The sequence below is a fragment of the Ornithorhynchus anatinus genome, chromosome X4, assembly GCF_004115215.2.
Source record: "Ornithorhynchus anatinus isolate Pmale09 chromosome X4, mOrnAna1.pri.v4, whole genome shotgun sequence".
In the NCBI taxonomy this organism is placed as follows: Eukaryota; Metazoa; Chordata; class Mammalia; order Monotremata; family Ornithorhynchidae; genus Ornithorhynchus; species Ornithorhynchus anatinus.
Genome location: NC_041752.1, coordinates 1,203,151 through 1,220,168, shown reverse-complemented (window position 1 = coordinate 1,220,168; position 17,018 = coordinate 1,203,151). Strand labels below are relative to the sequence as shown.

Here is a 17,018-nt window from a genome sequence, read left to right as displayed (position 1 = left end):
CAACCTGATGACCCTGTATCTACCCCAGGGCTTAGAACAGTGCCCTGCACATAGTAAGCGTTAAACAAATACCAACATTGTTACTATTATGACTATAGAGAAGCCTTGTGGCTTAGCGGAAAGACCCCAGACTTGGGAGTCAGAGGTCGTCGGTTCCAATCCCGGCTCCACCGCTTGTCGGCCGTGCGACCGTGGGCCGGTCACTTCTCTGGGCCTCAGTGACCTCATCTGGAAAAATAGGGATTATAAACGGTGAGCCAATCTGATTCCCCTGAATTATTCAGTAGTATTTATTGAGCCCTTACTAGGGGCAGAGCACTGTACTAAGCGCTTGGAATGAACAAGTCGGCAACAGATAGAGACAGTCCCTGCCGTTTGAGGGGCTTACAGTCTAATCTTCCCCGCACAGCGCTTAGAACAGTGCTGTGCCCCTAGTAAGGGCTTAAGAAATACCATCGTTATCATCAGGGGGGGTTTGGGGGAGCCACGTGGGTCTCCCGGAGCGGGGGAAGGAGCCCGTGGGAGGGGGAGGCGCTGGGATTGGCTGCGGCGGGGTCCGGCCCGCCCCCCGGCCGCCCCCGGCCCGCCCCCCGCCCCGCCCGTCCCCCGGCCCGGGCCTCCAGGCCGCCGGCTCCGCCATGAATCCGTTATTCGGGCCCGACCCCTGCCCCCGGCCGCAGGAGCGGCGGGGCCCGGCGCGGCCCGTCCCGGAGCCCCCTCCGGCCGCCCTCTCCCCCCCGGGGGGACCCGGGGGTCCCGCCGCCATGGCGCTCCGCAACGACCTGGGCTCCAACATCAACGTCCTGAAGACCCTCAACCTGCGGTTCCGCTGCTTCCTGGCCAAGGTCCACGAGCTGGAGCGGCGCAACCGGCTCCTGGAGAAGGAGCTGCAGCAGGCCCTCCAGGACGGACAGCAGGCCCGCCGCGGCCCCCCGCCCCACCGCCGGCACCAGGCCGTGCAGACCTCCCTCCTGCCCCCCCTCCGCCCGCTCCGCCCCGCCGGGGCCCCGCGACCCTCCGCCCGGGTGCCGGCCTCCCCCGCCCGCCCTCCCGGGACCGCCCCGACGACCCCGACGGCCCCGACGGTCCCCCCGGCCCCGCCCGGCCCGGGCTACTCCTCGTCGGCCCGCTTCGTGCCCGGCACCATCTGGTCCTTCTCGCACGCCCGCCGGTTGGGGCCCGGGCTGGAGCCCACCCTGGTGCAGGGGCCCGGCCTGTCGTGGGTGCATCCCGATGGCGTGGGCGTCCAGATCGACACCATCACCCCCGAGATCCGGGCCCTCTACAACGTGCTGGCCAAAGTCAAGCGGGAGCGCGACGAGTACAAGCGCAGGTAACCGGCCCCGGGGTTGGGGGGGAGCCCCGACCCACGGCCACCCCGAAAGGGACCTGCCCCGTCTACGTACGTCGACGGTGTGGGTGCCGGTTAAGCGCTCGCTAGGGGCCGAGCGCCGCTCCCAACCCGGGGCTAGATACGGGGTGATGGGGTCGTCCCACGTGGGGCCCACGGTCTTCATCCCCATTTTCCAGAGGAGGTCACTGAGGCACAGAGGGGTTCGGTGACTTGCCCGAGGTCGCACAGCTGACCGGTGTGACTCATGATAACGATGGCATCCGTTAAGCGCTCGCTGCGCGCCAGGTTCCGTTCTAAGCGCCGGGCTGGGGCTTCTGTCGACGCCGGCGCTCGGGATGGAGCGACCGCTTTTTGCTGTTGTCGTTATTGTCGTTACCGTCATCGTCGTCAGCGTTATTACCATCACCGCCGTGAGGAGCTACAAACGGTCTCTTGAAATCTGGGGCCTAGGAGTCCAGCGGTGCCCCCGGATTTACTCACACCAAGCCCCCTTCCCCAGACCCTCCCTCCCCCCCCCCAGGGCCAGGACCTGAGGTGGGGGGCCAGCAGGAGGGGGTGACCGGAGGTCTCCGGGGCGGGCGAGGGGCCTAGCCGAGAAACGGATGTCCGGGACTGTGGCTGTGATGGCTGGCAGCGTAAAGGGACGTAAGCGGATCATCTCCCTATGAATCACTCACGTGCCACAGCGGGGCCTGGCAGGGTTGGGGGCACGGGCACGAGTGCTCTCTAGGGGTGTTGCTTCCCCAGCAGCCTGGGAGCCGGAGGGGGAGACCGGGGGAACCCCGGGAACCCCGCCGGGGGAAGGGAACAGCTGGCACCGTCCTCAGCCCGAGCTCAGAGAGGCCGAGGGCTCTGAGCAGCCACTGTGGCTAAACGCACTCATTCATTCATTCATTCATTCAATAGTATTTATTGAGCGCTTGCTATGTGCCGAGCACTGTACTAAGCGCTTGGAATGTACAAATCGGTAACAGATAGAGACAGTCCCTGCCCTTTGACGGGCTTACAGTCTAATCGGGGGAGATAGACGAGAACAATAGCAATAAATAGGATCAAGGGAAGGAACATCTCATTAAAACAATAGCAAATAAATAGAATCAAGATGATGTACATCTCATTAACAAAATAAATAGGGTAATGAAACTATATACAGTTGAACGGACAAGTACAGTGCTGAGGGGAGGGGAAAGGAGAGGGGGAGGAGCAGAGGGAAAGGGGGGAAAAGAGGGCTTAGCTGAGGAGAGGTGAAGGGGGGAGTAGAGGGAGCAGAGGGAAAAGGGGAGCTCAGTCTGGGAAGGCCTCTTGGAGGAGGTGAGCTTTAAGTCAGGAGCCATGCCCTGTGACGTGGGCTCTGGTGGGAGTCCACACTCCGCCCCGGAGAAATGGGCTCGGCTCCGGGTCCCGCCCGACATTACGCTGTGCCGGGGACGGTGGGAGGGACTGACCCCAGGGGTGCCTCAGACTCTCACAGCCATATCTCTCTCTCCCTCTCTCCTGATCCTAATCATTAATAATAATTGTATCATTTTTTAAGTGCATACTATTGCCAGGCACTGTTCTAAGCCCTGGGGTGGATATGAGCATATCGGGTTGGACACGGTCCCTACCCTCCATGGGGCTCACAGTCTTCACCCCCATTTTACAGATGAGGGAACTGAGGCCCAGTGAAGTGACTTTCCCACAGCAGACAAGTGGCCGAGTCGGGATTAGGACCCAGGTCCCTCTGTCTCTCGGGACTGGGCTCTATCCACTAGGCACGCTGCTTCTCAAGCGGCATGCCCGGGCGCTGGCTGGCAGGACCAGGACTGTGCCAGCCTTGCCCCAGCTCAGGCTGGGAGCAACCCTGGGAGGGGGGCACTGGCCGTGGTGGGGTGGACCCAGTGATGTCCAGGTGGGTTGTGAGTAGAATAATAATACTGATAATAATTGTCGCATTTATTAAGCTCTTACTATGTGCCAAGCATTGTTCTTGTCTGCCCGTCTCCCCTGATTAGACTGTAAGCCCGTCAAACGGCAGGGACTGTCTCTATCTGTTGCCGACTTGTTCATCCCAAGCGCTTAGTACAGTGCTCTGCACATAGTAAGCGCTCAATAAATACTATTGAATGAATGAATGAATTCTAAGCACTGGGAGCGATACAAGGTAATCAGGTTGCCCCATGTGGGGCTCACATCTTAATCTCCATTTTACAGATAAGGTAACTGAGGCACAGAGAAGTTAAGCGACTTACCCAAGGTCACACAGCTGACAAAGTGACAAGACGTCGGGATTAGAACCCATGACCTCTGACTCCCAAGCCTGGCCTCTTGCCACTGAGCCACGCTGTTTGGGGGGCAGGGACCTACGGACTCGGAGAGGACTAGAATGAGCCAGGCTATGAACTTAATCATATTAATAACAATTGTGGCGTTTTTTAAGTGGTTACTGTGCGCCAGGAGCTGTACTAAGCCCTGGGGTGGATACAAGCAAATCAGGTTGGACACAATCCCTGACCCACGTGGGACTCGCAGTCTCAATCCCCATTTTACAGATGAGGTAACCGAGGCCCGGAGAAGTAAAGCGATTTGCCTAAGGTCACACAGCCGACAAGTGGCAGGTGGTAATTGCAGTAATTTGTAGTTACGTTACCCGTAGTAACGTGGGCCAGCCCCGGCCACCACTGTGGCATCAGCCTCCAGGGGCCCCTGAGCTGGGGGCTTCTGAGAAGGGTTGGGCCTCCTGAGCTCCTGGTGTGAATCCCGCTCTGGGACCACCGGCGTGGGCATGGTCCCCAGCTGCGGGGATGGCCGGGCCGGGCCCTCGGGGCTGCTCGACTCAGCACGATGCCACTTATCCCGAGCCCCTGTGGTCCCGTCCCCTTAACCCCCGGCCTCCCCGCCCCCCGCCCCCACACCCCTCCCATTCTCTTCACCCTCTTTGAGACCCCAGGTATAACCTCAGCCTTAGCCCAGCCTGGCAGCAGGAGGGATGCTGAGAGAGGGAGGACCGCAGTGATTCCCGGGGTGACCTTTGTCAAGAGGGTCAGAGGTACTTGTGCAGACCTCCCTGGTTCCAATCCCACGATACCTTCATCCCCATGGATTTGGGGGACCCATAAAAAGCTGCTCTCCCCTCTCCCCAAGGACCCCCCCCATTCCCATCTGGCTCCCTGGGAGAGTGGGTGCTGTCGGCTTGGCCCCCCAACTCCCCCACGGGCCACAGCGTCGGGGTTCGATGGCCCTCTAGGGTGGAGGAAGCAGTGAGAGCCTCCGGCTGGGCTGGGCAAGCCGGGGAGCTGGCAACGGCGGCAGCGGGCAGCGGGCCCCAGCGTCCGGACGTCCGGTCCGCCTCCCCAGCGGGGCTGGGGGGCAGGCGAGCCGTGCTGCAGTGAGTTGTTATAATTAGGAGCGCTGCATTGCAGATGGGGGCGGCCAAGGCTCTGGCGGAGGAGGGCGAGGCCAGGGGAGCAAGGAGGAGCGGAGAGCTGGGGGCGGGCCGCAGGGGAGGAGGGAGGACGGGCTGGACTCCAGAACCGCCAGTTGGTTCTCTTGGGTCTCCGAGGACACCGGGGCCAGAGGGGGCCCTCGCCTCGGCCCTGCCTCCTGCCACCTCTTATTCAGGCTCTGCCTTCCTCCGCCTCTCCTGGATTGGGTTCTCTCTCTTCCTCTCTCTCTGCCCCCTCACTCCCCACCCTCCCTTCCAAGAGGTGATGGGGCAGAGATCTGTGAGAAGCCTTGGGCCAGACCCCATGCCACTGGAGGCAGCTCCCACTGTGATGGGTGATGGGGCCAGGCTCCCAACAAGGCCTGTCCCTCTGGGCCGGGGTCCAGGAGGAGTTTTCTTCCAAGTGAGGTTATTTCCACCATCTCCCTTCCTGCCATCACCGTCCTGAGCCTCCTCACTTCCCGGCTTCTCCAGGCCGGCCCTAGTCGGGATGAGGTGGGGGTTGGAGAGGGGCCTGGATATCCCCATCCGGGCTACTGGTCAACTCTGGCTGCGGGGGAATCCACGCCCTCCACACACCTCACGTGGCCCCCTTGGCAGGGGCACAGGCTAGGGCCAGGCAGGAGATTTCAGGGGAGTCAGAAAGACCCGGGTTCTCATCGCGATTCTGCCACTTGCCGGTTGTGTGACCTTGAGCAGGTCACTTCACTCCTCTGAGCCTCAGTTACCTCATCTGTGAGCACCCTGTAGGACATGGACTGTGTCCAACCTGATGAGCTTGTATCTACCCCAGTACTTAGTACATTGCCTGGGAACCGGTAAAGTGTTTAACAAATATCATAAAAAAGAAAAAAAGAGGGGTTAGATGGACTGGCCGGCTGTTGCTGGGAAGAGAAGGCAGCGAGCGGCGAAGGGAGCCTTGCGGTGGCAGCTGCTCTTAAATATAGTTGGTGGTGCGCGCCCGCGGAGAGCCGGGCCGGCAGCTGGCCAGCCTAGTCCTCCGACGGGCGGGCGGGCGGGCGGGCGGATGGGGGAGCGGCTGGGTCGGGGCCGCACTCGGCAGCTGCAGCCATGCCGGGACAGGGAGGGTCCGCTGGTCCCGGCCGGTCCCACCCCCAGGCCGCCCCTGCCGGCCGGAAGCTGGGGGCCGAGGGAGGACCTGCCGGTCACTCAACTACCGTCGCTTATCTTCCTTGTCTGCCAGGTGGGAAGAGGAGTACACCGTACGGGTTCAGCTTCAGGAGCGGGTGTCCGAGCTTCAGGAGGTGAGGGGTGGGACCTCTCCTCCCCTATCCTCTCCCCTCCCCGCCCCTCTCCTCCTCTCCTCTCCTCCTCTCCTCTCCCCTTCTTTACCCTCCCCTGCCCTCCCCTCCCTTCCTTTCGTCTCCAGAGACACTCCTTTTGGCTCCTGCACTTCCTCTTCCCCTTCTCTCACAGCTCTATCATGTAGTACTTTTATTTTCCCAGTCGCTGTCATTTCTGGCCTCACGTTATGCCTGTGAGGCAGGATGAGGCAGGGATTAGGATTACTTTCCCCATGTCACAGATGAAGAATCGGAGGCCCAGAGAAGTGAAGTGACTTTCTCAAGGTCACACAGCAGCCGGGCTGGAACTAGAACTGAGGACTACTGACTCCAGGCCCCGGGCGCTCTCCACTAGTCAATCAGTCAATCATATTTATTGAGCACTGACCATGTGCAGGGCACTGTACTAAGCACTTGGGAGGTACGATATAACAATATAACAGACAATTCCCTTCCCACACTGAGCTTACAGTCTAAAGGGAGAGACAGACATTGATATAAGTAAATAAATGACAGATGTGGACATAAGCACTGTGGGGCTGAGAGGGGGGATGAATAAAGGGAGCGAGTAAGGGGTACACTCTTCCTTTTGTCCATTTACCCTATATTTCCTCCCCTATTTCCAGTCCCCGACCTCATTCCCACCTCTGGGGATTGGCGGTGACCTCCTCCACAGACCCCCAACCCCGTGCCCATCTCCTCCCTGGGTCCGGCAGCGTCACCAGTGCCCGTCTCCTCCCTGACAGGAAGCCCAGGAGGCCGAAGCTTGCCAGGAGGAGCTGGCTATGAAGGTGGAACAGCTCAAAGCTGAACTGGTGGTCTTCAAGGGCCTTATGAGCAATGTGAGTGTAATGTGCCCGTGCCCCCGCCCGTGCCCTCGCCACCGCTTCCTCTCCCACACCTGGGGGTGAGGCCTGCCAAGGGGGCAAAGTCAGAGCAGAGTGCTGTGGGACCCCTGCCCCAGGTCTCTCAATCGCCGCTCTCGGGGGGCGTGGGGTAACAGGTGCCGTGGTGGGCCTGGGAGAGGGGGCTGCCCCCTGACCTCTCCCCGACTGCCTCCCCCGCGGGACAGAACCTGACGGAGCTGGACACCAAGATCCAGGAGAAAGCCATGAAGGTGGACATGGACATCTGCCGCCGCATCGACATCACGGCCAAGCTCTGTGACGTGGCCCAGCAGCGCAACTGCGAGGACGTGATCCAGATGTTCCAGGTGAGGCAGCGGGATGGGTGGGCAGACCGGCGGGCGGCCAGGAGGGTGGGCGGCCGGGGGGGGCGGCGAGGCCCGGCCGGCCCCCCCGGCACCTCCCTCTCCCCCGCTGAGCACCGCCTCCTCCCTCCTCCCACCCTGACCGGCGACGCCCTCGTCCCCGTCCCCCTTTGCCCCCCGCCACCCGGCCTGCTCTCTCCGGAACCTCCCCGGGACCCGAGGGGCACGGGGTTGGGGGGAGGGGCGAGGCGGAGCCGCGGGCGAGGGGTAACCTCCCTACCGACCCAGCAAGCTCTCGCTCTAACACCACCTCTCTCCCTCCCTCCCTCTCTCTCTCTCTCCCGTCCGCTTCTCTTCTTGCCCGCCCCACCCCCTCTGCCCGCACCCCCTTGCTTTCCCCAGAAGAAGCTGGTTAGTTCCAACCTCGCGCCCCTCCCTCACCAGCTTCTAAACTAACCCGGAGGGCTGGCTGGCGACTCGGACCCCTTCTTGGCTTCTCAGTGCCAACTTCTCTCGGCCGGTCTCTGTGACTCTCTGCCTGCCTCCGCGCCCCTCCTTCCCTCCTCTCCGTCTCCCCCTTTCCTTCACTCTTTGGGTCCTCCTCCACAGTCCGGCCCCCCCCCCCCCCCCCACCCCCAAAACACACACCTACACTGCTTCTCTGGCCTTCCCCAGTTAAGCCCTCTTCTCCCTGGCTCCCTCTCCCTTCCGCATCATCTATGCCCTTGGATCTCCGACCTTTGGGCATTTGGTACTAGCCGCACCCTCGGCCCCGTGGCGCTCAGGAACGTATCTATAAATTATAAATTATTTATTAATGTCTGTCTTCCCCTCTAGACCTTAAGCTCGTTGTGGGCAGGAAACATATCCGCCAACTCTGTCGTAATGTCCTCTCCCAGAGCTCTTAGTACTGCACGCAGGAAGCTCCCAATAAGTACCATCGATCTATCCTCTGTTGAGTCATTTTGGTAAAAGACATTTTAGGAATCGCCTTCCCTCCTTTCTGTGGTCAAAGCCAGCCCACCTCTCCCGGACCCTGGTCCGTCTCCTCCACCTGCCTCCTCCTTCTAGCCCTCTTCCCCGGCCCCGTCTCACCGTCCCCCCCACCCCGCTACCGCCCCACCCCCGGGCTTCCTCTCCGTGGGGGTCATCAGTGGGGGTCCGGCATCGGCGGGGAAGGGAGGGCTGGGCTGCGTCTCTCTGTGTCTGTGTTGGTGGCTGCGTTTCTGTCCCCTCCAACCCGTCCTCCCCGGCTTGTGTGTCCCTCTGCCCCCCGCCCCTGCTCCGGCCTCGCCTCTGTAGTCTCTGCACTTGTCTCCCATCAAGGTCCCGGCCATGGCGGGGCGGAAGAGGGACCGCAAAGCGGTGGGCGAGGAGGAGGCCCCCCAGCCCGAGGGGGATGGGCCGCGCCAGCCTGCCGGCGACGAAGACGAGAGCACGGCCCTGAGCATCAACGAGGAGATGCAGCGCATGCTCAATCAGCTGTGAGTCGGGCGGCAGGTGCTCGCTCAGCTGCGAGGCGGGGTATCTCCGCGCACCCCTCTCCCAGCCTGGGGAGCCCCTCGGTGATGCGACTCCCCCCCCAACCCCTCCGCTCCCCCATCTCCAGGCGGGAGTACGACTTTGAGGACGACTGCGACAGTCTGACCTGGGAGGAGACGGAGGAGACGCTCCTGCTGTGGGAAGATTTCTCGGGCTACGCCATGGCGGCCGCGGAAGCTCAGGGCGAGGTGCCAGTCCCCCCGGCCCCCCGGGGCCTCCCCATCTCCGGCTCCCTGATCCCATTCATTCATTTATTCATTCATTCAGTCAGTCAGTCACATTTATCGAATACTTCCTGTGTGCAGAGCACTGTACTGAGCGCTTGGGAGAGTACAATACAACAATGTAACGGACACATTCCCTGATTCTCAGCCTCCCTCGGCCTCCCCAACCTTCCTTCTCTTGGCCTCTCCTCTTTCCCCTCCTGCTTTTAATATTTCTCCCTCCTCCCCTCCCTCCCTCCCTGCCTGCCTTTCTCCCCTCCCATGCCTGGCCCTTCCTCCTCCCCCGCCTGGCCCCCAACAGCAGGAAGACAGTCTGGAGAAAGTAATCAAGGACACGGAGTCCCTGTTCAAATCCCGGGAGAAGGAGTACCAGGAGACCATCGACCAGATTGAGGTGAGGAGGAGGAGAGGAGACCGGTGGGCGAGAGGGCGACCGACTGGAGGGCCACGGAATGGGCCTTTTTTTTGAAAAAATGTTATTTGTTAGGCGCTTACTATGTGCCGGGCACTGTACTAAGCACTGGGGTACAGGTACAAACTAATCAGGTTGGACACGGTCCACATCCTGCATAGAGCTCACAATCTTAATCCCCATTTTACAGATAAGAACTGAGGCACAGAGGAGTTAAATGACTTCCAGAGGTCAATAGCTTCAGCTTCCCGCTCCCACTCTCTCCTCCTGCCCCAGCTTTCCAGCCTGCCCTTTGACCCGGTGACTTAAGCCCCAGCCCCCTCCTCCAGGCAGCAACCAGCTCCCAGCCCCTTTGTTCCCCCGTCCCGCCCCTCCCCTTGTTCCCCTTGGCTTCGTCCATCTTCTGGTGGCCCTGCCCTGCCCCCCTTCAAAGAGCCAGCTCTCTCCCGGGCAACTGGCCTGTGGGAGGAAGGAAATGCAGAGAGGGAGGGAGGAGCAGGGCTTGCCTGACGTTCCCGCAACAAGCAGGCCCACCATTTGTGAGGCCCGGTGACTTCAGGGACTCTGTAGCCTTGTAGAACAGGCCTGATTCTCCCCACCCAACACGCCTCTCCTCCCCAGCTTTGCACCCCTCTCAGGAACACAAACCTGTGCCTTTATTCCCGCTCCCATCTCGATTCCCTTGGCGAGAGAGCCCTGGAATTCCTTTAGTCCCCTGCCTGTCTTCCTCTGGACTCCTCGGCCTTTTGTTTAGGCCTCGATTCCGTGCCCGCCCCTGACCCCCATCTGGGGTCCACGGCGATGAGCTGGCGAGTCCGAATTCAGCAGCGACCCTAGGATTGGCCCAGTGCTGTATCGCGCACCTGTTGGGGGCTGGGGGTCGTACTGGGCACTCAGGAGCAAACCATAAGAATAGGAAAACCCAGTCCCTGCCCTGGAAGGGCTTCCAGGCTAAGCAGGGAAGCAAGAAGACCTACCCGGTAAACCTGCAGTGGGCTTGGCCAGAACAAACCAGTCTCTAGACCGAAAGCTCGTTGTGGGCAGGGAATGAGTCTATCGTTCTCTTGTACTCTCCCAAGTGCTTAGTACAGTGCTCAGCACCCAGTAAGCACTCAATAAACCCAACCGTATGAACAAAAACAGCCATCTGCTCGAAGCCAGCGAGCACCGAGGGAGAGGAAGTGGGTTGGACGTGAAGGGCGGTGGCCCTGTCCCCCCGCTTCCTCCTGCCTGATGTGGGACGGCCGATGACCGGTCCGGTCCACCTCCCCCACCCCCTCACCGCCTCGGGTCCCTCTCGCCGCAGCTGGAGCTGGCCACGGCCAAGAAGGACATGAACCGGCACCTGCACGAGTACATGGAGATGTGCAGCATGAAGCGCGGGCTGGACGTGCAGATGGAGACCTGTCGCCGCCTCATCACCCAGTCTGGAGACCGGTGAGGGCGCCGCCCGTGGGGTTTGTGGGGGGTGGGCACTCAGCCCCCGGGAGCCGGCCCCGATCCGTCCAACCGAAGTCGGGGAGCCACAGCCCCTGCCCTCGGTCCCTGCCCGGGAGGAGTTTAGAGTCTTGAATGGTACAGGAGATGGGCACCGACACGGCCCGAGTCCCACCGCTTCCTGCAAAGCCTGCCCGGGGACCATTTGCCGGGGGGACCGGAGCCGGGGTAGCCCCCTCAGTCAAGGAGTCTCCCCGAGTCAAGGAGGAAGTAGAGTTGGGGTTGAGGGCCCGCCTTGGGGGAGCCGGGAAGGGGCGTTCCACCCACCCCGAGGGAGGGAGAGAGGGGCCTCCGGGGTGACGGCTCTCTTCTTCCAGGAAGTGTCCTGCTTTCCCCCCGGCTCCCTCCACCGACGCGTCGGCCAGCCAGGCCGAGGAAGCCGATCACCATGGCCCATCTGACGACTCCACGAGATAGGGGACGCCCCTCCTTCGGCCCCCCACCCCCACTGCGCCCACTCCAGGGGCCTCCCCCAGACGAAGGGACGGAGGGAGGGATGGGGCCGCGGTGCATCCGGCTGCCGCCCCTTTCCCCTTCCCAGGCCCGGACTACAGTTGCTGCTGGATGGGGGCCCTGCCTTCCTCCTCCTCCCTGCTGGCTGGAGCCAGACCTCCACCTTTGGCCCCTGTTACTGGTGCTAACTGGACTCACTGGTTTGAACTGGACAGTGCTGGTGGGCACAGGCCCCAGCCGAGGTTCTTGCTGCCTCGGGGGGAGGCTGGGACGGAGCCGACCCCGCTGCTGGCTTCGCTGCTCTGTCCGTGTTTTGCGTGTTTGGGTGTGTGTGTACGTATGTATGTATGTAACCCCCAGAAGAGGGCACACGCCCCTCTGCCCCCCTCGCCCCAAGTGCCATGCATTAAAGGGGTCATTCTGTCCACCTCTGGCCACGCTGTGGCGTCTTGACAATGGGGAGGGGGCAGGATGGGTGGTGGGAGCCCGGGGCAGCCCAGCCACCGCCCAGTCCACCCTGTCTCCCCCAACCCCTATCTTAGGACTTGGCTGTGGAAAAGGAAAAGGGGATGGTGCATCCCAGGCCCCATGGGGGTTAACTGAGCTCCCCCTCGGGCCCAAGCTATGTAGTACTAAAGGCATGGGATGGTGAATGAGGGACCTGGGATGAGCAGAATTTTAATTCCCTGCCTCCCATTCCGTTAAGGGACAAACTCCAGATAAGGGAAGTGTAAATAGAAGTAGGGGCCCATTCCAATAGAGGATAAACCTCAAAAATATGTAGCTAGAGTGGTCTATTGGGAAGAGCAGGGGCCTGGGTTCCAATTCCAGCTCCGCCACTTGTCTGCTGTGGGAGACTGGGTAAGTCACTTCATCTGTAAAATGAGGATTAAGACCGAGTCCCATGGGGGAGCTGGGCTGTGTCCAACCTCACTGACTTCAAGAATAATAACGGTGGTATTTGGTAAATGCTCACTTTGTGCCAAGCACTGCTGTATCCCCCTATTTGGCACCAAGTGCTTGAATACCATAAAAAAAAACTATACAGAGAGACACTAGTGCTAAGGAGAGTATAAATAAAATCAGGACGCCCCAATCAATCACCCCTTCAACCCCCCTCAAGCAGGGGCATCCTCTCACTTTCTTCCCCCTAATTTACAAATGTATCGTCCACTACTGCTGCTTTCCCCGACCTGTGATTCATTCTAGCCTAAATCTCCTCTACTCTACTAGGTTGTTAGCTCTGTGTGGGCAAAGAGCAAGGGTGCCTCTTGGCCTTGAGTTTGCTCATGCATGCTTAGGACAGTGTTATGCACAGAGGAAGCCCTCTGCAATAGCATTGGGTTAAGCGGGATGGAAAAGCACCAACTGGGCTTCCCTTCAGCCACGCAGTGAGCTGAGCTCATCTGCCCCTGCTGAGTTGCATGGTGCCGGGTAACGAGGGGGCCACAGTTGCCCCCCACCACAGCCCCCCCCCCCAGGCAGAAAGGAGAGGAGAGTCGTTGGATACAGTGCTGACTTTATTGATGGTACAGGGCACAGCTCTAGGCCCCTTCCCCTCCTAGGGGGTTGGGGACTGGTTGGGGTGGGGAGGGGAGGAGGAGGAGGAGGAGGAGAGAGGCTTCAGTGGGTGAGGAGGAAGAACGTGAAATTGGGGCAGGGGGCTCCCCAGCGGCAGAGCTCCGCTCCCCTTCGACCGTAGCAGGGTGGGGAGGACAAGTGGGGGCCGGGGCCCGCTCACTCCTTGGAAGCCATGTGGACCATCAGATCCACCACACGGTTGCTGTAGCCAAACTCGTTGTCGTACCTGCGGAGAAGGCAGAGGGGGTGAGAGGGAGCAGGCCGCCGCCTCTGCCCCGTGCGAGGCCCCGCCCTCTCCCCCTCCCCACCTGCCATCCCACCCCCGCCTGCATACCAGGAGATGAGCTTGACAAAGTGGTCGTTGAGGGCGATGCCCGCACCAGCGTCGAAGGTAGAGGAGTGGGTGTCACTGTTGAAGTCACAGGAGACCACCTGCGGCGCCAGGGGTAAGTGTTACATGAGGTCGCGGCCCGGCCCTCCCCACCCCCTGCCCCCCGTGACCCCTCGCCCCCGCACCTGGTCCTCCGTGTAGCCCAGGATCCCCTTGAGAGGGCCCTCAGAGGCCTGCTTCACCACTTTCTTGATATCATCGTATTTGGCCTGGAAGAGATGGGACAGGGTGGTGGGGGGCAAGGGAAGAAAGGACTCTCTACTTAACTCACTCCAGAACGCCCCCGGTCCAACCCCCATTTACGAAAAGAAAAGGGTATTAAGTGCTGACTACTTGACAGGCATTGATAAGCGTAAGGGTAGATCCCACATGGGGCTCCCAGTCTTAATTCCCATTTACAGATGAGGTGACCGAAGCCCAGAAGTGAAGTGACTTGCTTAAAGTCACACAGCAGACGGGCAGAGTCGGGATTAGAACCCAGGTCCTCCCGACTCCCCCTCTTACCGGTTTCTCCAGACGGCAGGTCAGGTCGACCACGGACACGTTAGGGGTGGGGACACGGAAGGCCATGCCTGTGAGCTTCCTGCACGTGGGGAGGAGAGGAAGGCAAAGTGGTGAGGGGTGGGGTTTGGAGGGTGGGGAGCCACACCCCCTCCACCCCCAAAAGTCACACGCTGTGCCAACTCTTACCCGTTCAGCTCAGGGATGACCTTGCCCACAGCCTTAGCAGCCCCAGTGGAGGCTGGGATGATGTTCTGGGCAGCCCCACGTCCATCACGCCACAGCTTGCCGGAGGGGCCATCTACCGTCTTCTGGGTGGCTGTGATGGCATGGACTGTGGTCTGGGGGGTGGGAGGAGGGAAAAAAGCGCCTGTGAGGAGGGGGTCGGGCCCGGCCGGCTCTGCCCGCTGGTGAGCAGGGTCCTGCGGTGCCCCCATCCACCGCCGGAAGCCGCCCCCGCCCCTCAACGGGAAACTTAGGGTGGGCCAAATGCTAAAGTGTGTTTTTTTGTCCCCCACTCACCATGAGTCCCTCCACGATGCCAAAGTTGTCATTGATGACCTTGGCCAGGGGAGCCAGGCAGTTGGTGGTGCAGGAGGCGTTGCTGTAAAGGGGGGGGGGGGGGGCACCAGATAGAGTCAGAGTCCAAGGCGGTGGAGGGGCTGGCTTCACTCGTCACCCGTCCACCGAAGGGCAGCGTGACCCCCGCCCCCTCACCTGACGATCTTGAGGGAGTTGTCGTATTTCTCGTGGTTCACACCCATGACGAACATGGGGGCGTCAGCCGAAGGGGCCGAGATGATGACGCGCTTGGCTCCTCCCTTCAGGTGAGCCTGGGGAGGGGACAGGTTCCGTCAGAGTGGGGCCTGACCTCCCAGGAGTGGGCCCCACCCCCACGGCCTCACCCCAGACCCCCACTCACGCCGGCCTTCTCCAGGGTGGTGAACACACCGGTGGACTCCACCACGTACTCGGCTCCGGCCTCACCCCATTTGATGTTGGTGGGATCGCGCCTGGCACGGGGAGAATGAGAGTTAGAGAGCGGGTAGGGCCGGGGGAGGGGGGTTGGGAGCCCCGCTTCCCGGTTCCTAGCGACACTCACTCCTGGAAGATGGTGATGGGTTTCCCGTTGACTACCAGCTTCCCATTCTCTGCCTTGACAGTGCCATGGAATTTGCCGTGGGTGGAATCATACTGGAACATGTAGACCTGGGTGGGGAAGAGGAGAGGGGCGAGGGTCAGGGGGCTCCCCCCCCCCCCGCAATTACCTCCCCCCCTCCGGAGCCACCACCCCCCTAGGGAGGGGGAGCGATGTGTCCCTCACCATGTAGTTGAGGTCGATGAAAGGGTCATTGATGGCCACGATTTCCACTTTGCCAGAGTTAAAGGCAGCCCTGGTGACCAGGCGCCCGATGCGGCCAAATCTGGAAAGAGAGAGACGGCACCCAGGGTGAGAGGAGGGGGCTGCTGGGGGTGGGGGAGGGGCTGGGCAAACCCCCCGGGTGCCGGGAAGTGAGGCAGATGGGTGGCTCTCGGGTCGTAAGTGGGGCAGGAGTAGTGTCTCCACTTCCTTCCCCACGCCATTGGGCAACCCTGCCACCCGGGGTGGGGTGGGACCCCACCGGTGCCACCTGGCCCAGACTTTGCTCCCCCGGAATCACTGGGAACAATCACAGGCACAATCTTCCTGCCACCTCAGCCCACACGCCAAGCACATGCCAACCCTGAGCCATCCCCGCCCCGGCCATCCAAAGGGCGAGAACCAAAGGTTGGCGATTAACCAGGGAGCGGGAGGGGGCGTGACCCCTCGCCTCCACCAGCTCTCAGGTCAGCCCCGGTTGGACGGCACTGGACTCTGCTCCCGAGGCCCTGACCGGAGGCGGAGGAGGGAGGAGGGGGATAAGAGGGAGGGTCGATCCCGCCGCCCCGGCCGGCCGCCCGGGCCCGGAAAGGTCAGGTGGCTAAATTTGGCCGGGGCGGGGATCTGGTTTCTGGGATCCCCGGGGCGGGCGGGCGGCCGACACCCAATCCCCAGGGTGACCTTTAAGGCTCCCCACTTAGGGGTGCGGCCCGGCCGGGGTCAGCGGCCGGGGTGGGGGGCTGCTCCCCGCTGGCCGGCCACCGGAGCCCTCGGCCCCGGCGCCTGCGCGCGCGGGCAAGCCGGACGGGCTCCGTCACCGGCGCTCCGAGGGTGGGGAGACTGAGTCACGGACAGGGCCGGAGGCTGCGCCGCTTCCTAACGGCCGCTCCCGCCCTCGTTTCCTCCCGTTGCAACATGGCTGCCGGGGTGACCGCAACCTCCACCACCCCTCCCATCCCCGGGTGTGCGTGACACGGTGATGGTGGAGGGGGAGGGAGGGAAATGGGAATGGGATTCGGTCAATGGGATTCGGTCTCCCGCTCCGACCCCGCACGTGGCCGGGATGGCGGGAAGGGGCAGCCTCAAGTGGTTTCCCCCCCAACTCCCACCCGAGGACGGATGGAGAAGGGACGGGGGACGGGCACAAAGCACCTTGGTGGACTAGGGGCGAGCGGCTAGCGGGCCCCAGCCGCTGACCTTGAGCTCTCCTTGGGGTGCGCCCCTCTTCCCCCCCTCCCCCGGATCGAGATTCCCAGCCCCACCCCAGAGGAAGGTGGGCTCGGTACAGCCCCGCCCCGCCCACCCCCACTCACCCGTTCACTCCGACCTTCACCATCTTGTTTCAGGGGCGACGGCTGCTGCGAGGACAGGAGGAGACCCCCGAAGGGGTGGGAGATGGGGGGGGGGGGGATCCGGGAAGGGGCATCCTCCCCCCACTAACCCCAGAGCCCCCCTCCCTCCCCGGGGCCGGTCTCCATGGCCGGCCTCCTCTTCCTCACGTCCCCCCTCCGGCCCCTCCCACCCTGCTGGAGCATCGCCCCCCATCATCCTCCCCACCCCCGCAGCAGGGGTCGACCTCCCCCCCCCCAGCAGAGAGGGAGAGAGGAGGCTTGCAATACTCCTTCTTTTGCATGATTTTTTTTTTTTTTTGGCTTTTTCCCTCGTCTTACCTTGCAGGGCTGGATGGGGCGTGAAAAAGGGTGGCAGAGAGGAGCCGAGAGCGCAAGGAGGAGGTCGGAACGGCGCCTTATAAGCGGGTTGGGTA

At 62.0% G+C, this 17,018-nt stretch overlaps 2 protein-coding genes across 7 annotated transcripts; one reads left to right on the top strand and one right to left on the bottom strand.

Annotated features, from left to right (window-relative positions):
• The first annotated feature begins 616 nt into the window (after window positions 1-616).
• Window positions 617-11,847, top strand: IFFO1 (intermediate filament family orphan 1). 5 transcript variants are annotated; one of them, XM_029054161.2, is made up of 10 exons: window positions 617-1,333; window positions 5,983-6,043; window positions 6,829-6,924; window positions 7,155-7,295; window positions 7,695-7,703; window positions 8,619-8,776; window positions 8,902-9,022; window positions 9,360-9,452; window positions 10,777-10,907; window positions 11,285-11,847. In XM_029054161.2, the coding sequence occupies exons 1-10, from the start codon at window positions 639-641 to the stop codon at window positions 11,382-11,384; spliced, it is 1,605 nt and encodes a 534-aa protein (XP_028909994.1). In that variant the 5' UTR covers window positions 617-638; the 3' UTR covers window positions 11,385-11,847. The 5 variants fall into 5 exon arrangements, with proteins under 5 accessions (XP_028909994.1, XP_028909992.1, XP_028909991.1 ...); XM_029054159.2 differs by having other exon boundaries at window positions 8,595-8,776; window positions 9,363-9,452; XM_029054158.2 differs by having other exon boundaries at window positions 8,595-8,776.
• Window positions 11,848-12,922: 1,075 nt separating this feature from the next.
• Window positions 12,923-17,003, bottom strand: GAPDH (glyceraldehyde-3-phosphate dehydrogenase). Of its 2 annotated transcripts, none has more exons than XM_029054272.1 (12): window positions 16,924-17,003; window positions 16,567-16,608; window positions 15,218-15,317; window positions 14,996-15,102; window positions 14,816-14,906; window positions 14,611-14,726; window positions 14,416-14,497; window positions 14,083-14,234; window positions 13,897-13,975; window positions 13,518-13,601; window positions 13,336-13,433; window positions 12,923-13,227 (listed from the first exon to the last, which is right to left on the bottom strand). In XM_029054272.1, the coding sequence occupies exons 2-12, from the start codon at window positions 16,587-16,589 to the stop codon at window positions 13,158-13,160; spliced, it is 1,002 nt and encodes a 333-aa protein (XP_028910105.1). In that variant the 5' UTR covers window positions 16,590-16,608; window positions 16,924-17,003; the 3' UTR covers window positions 12,923-13,157. The 2 variants fall into 2 exon arrangements, with proteins under 2 accessions (XP_028910105.1, XP_028910107.1); XM_029054274.2 differs by having other exon boundaries at window positions 16,567-16,611; window positions 16,924-16,977.
• Between the last annotated feature and the right edge of the window lie 15 nt (window positions 17,004-17,018).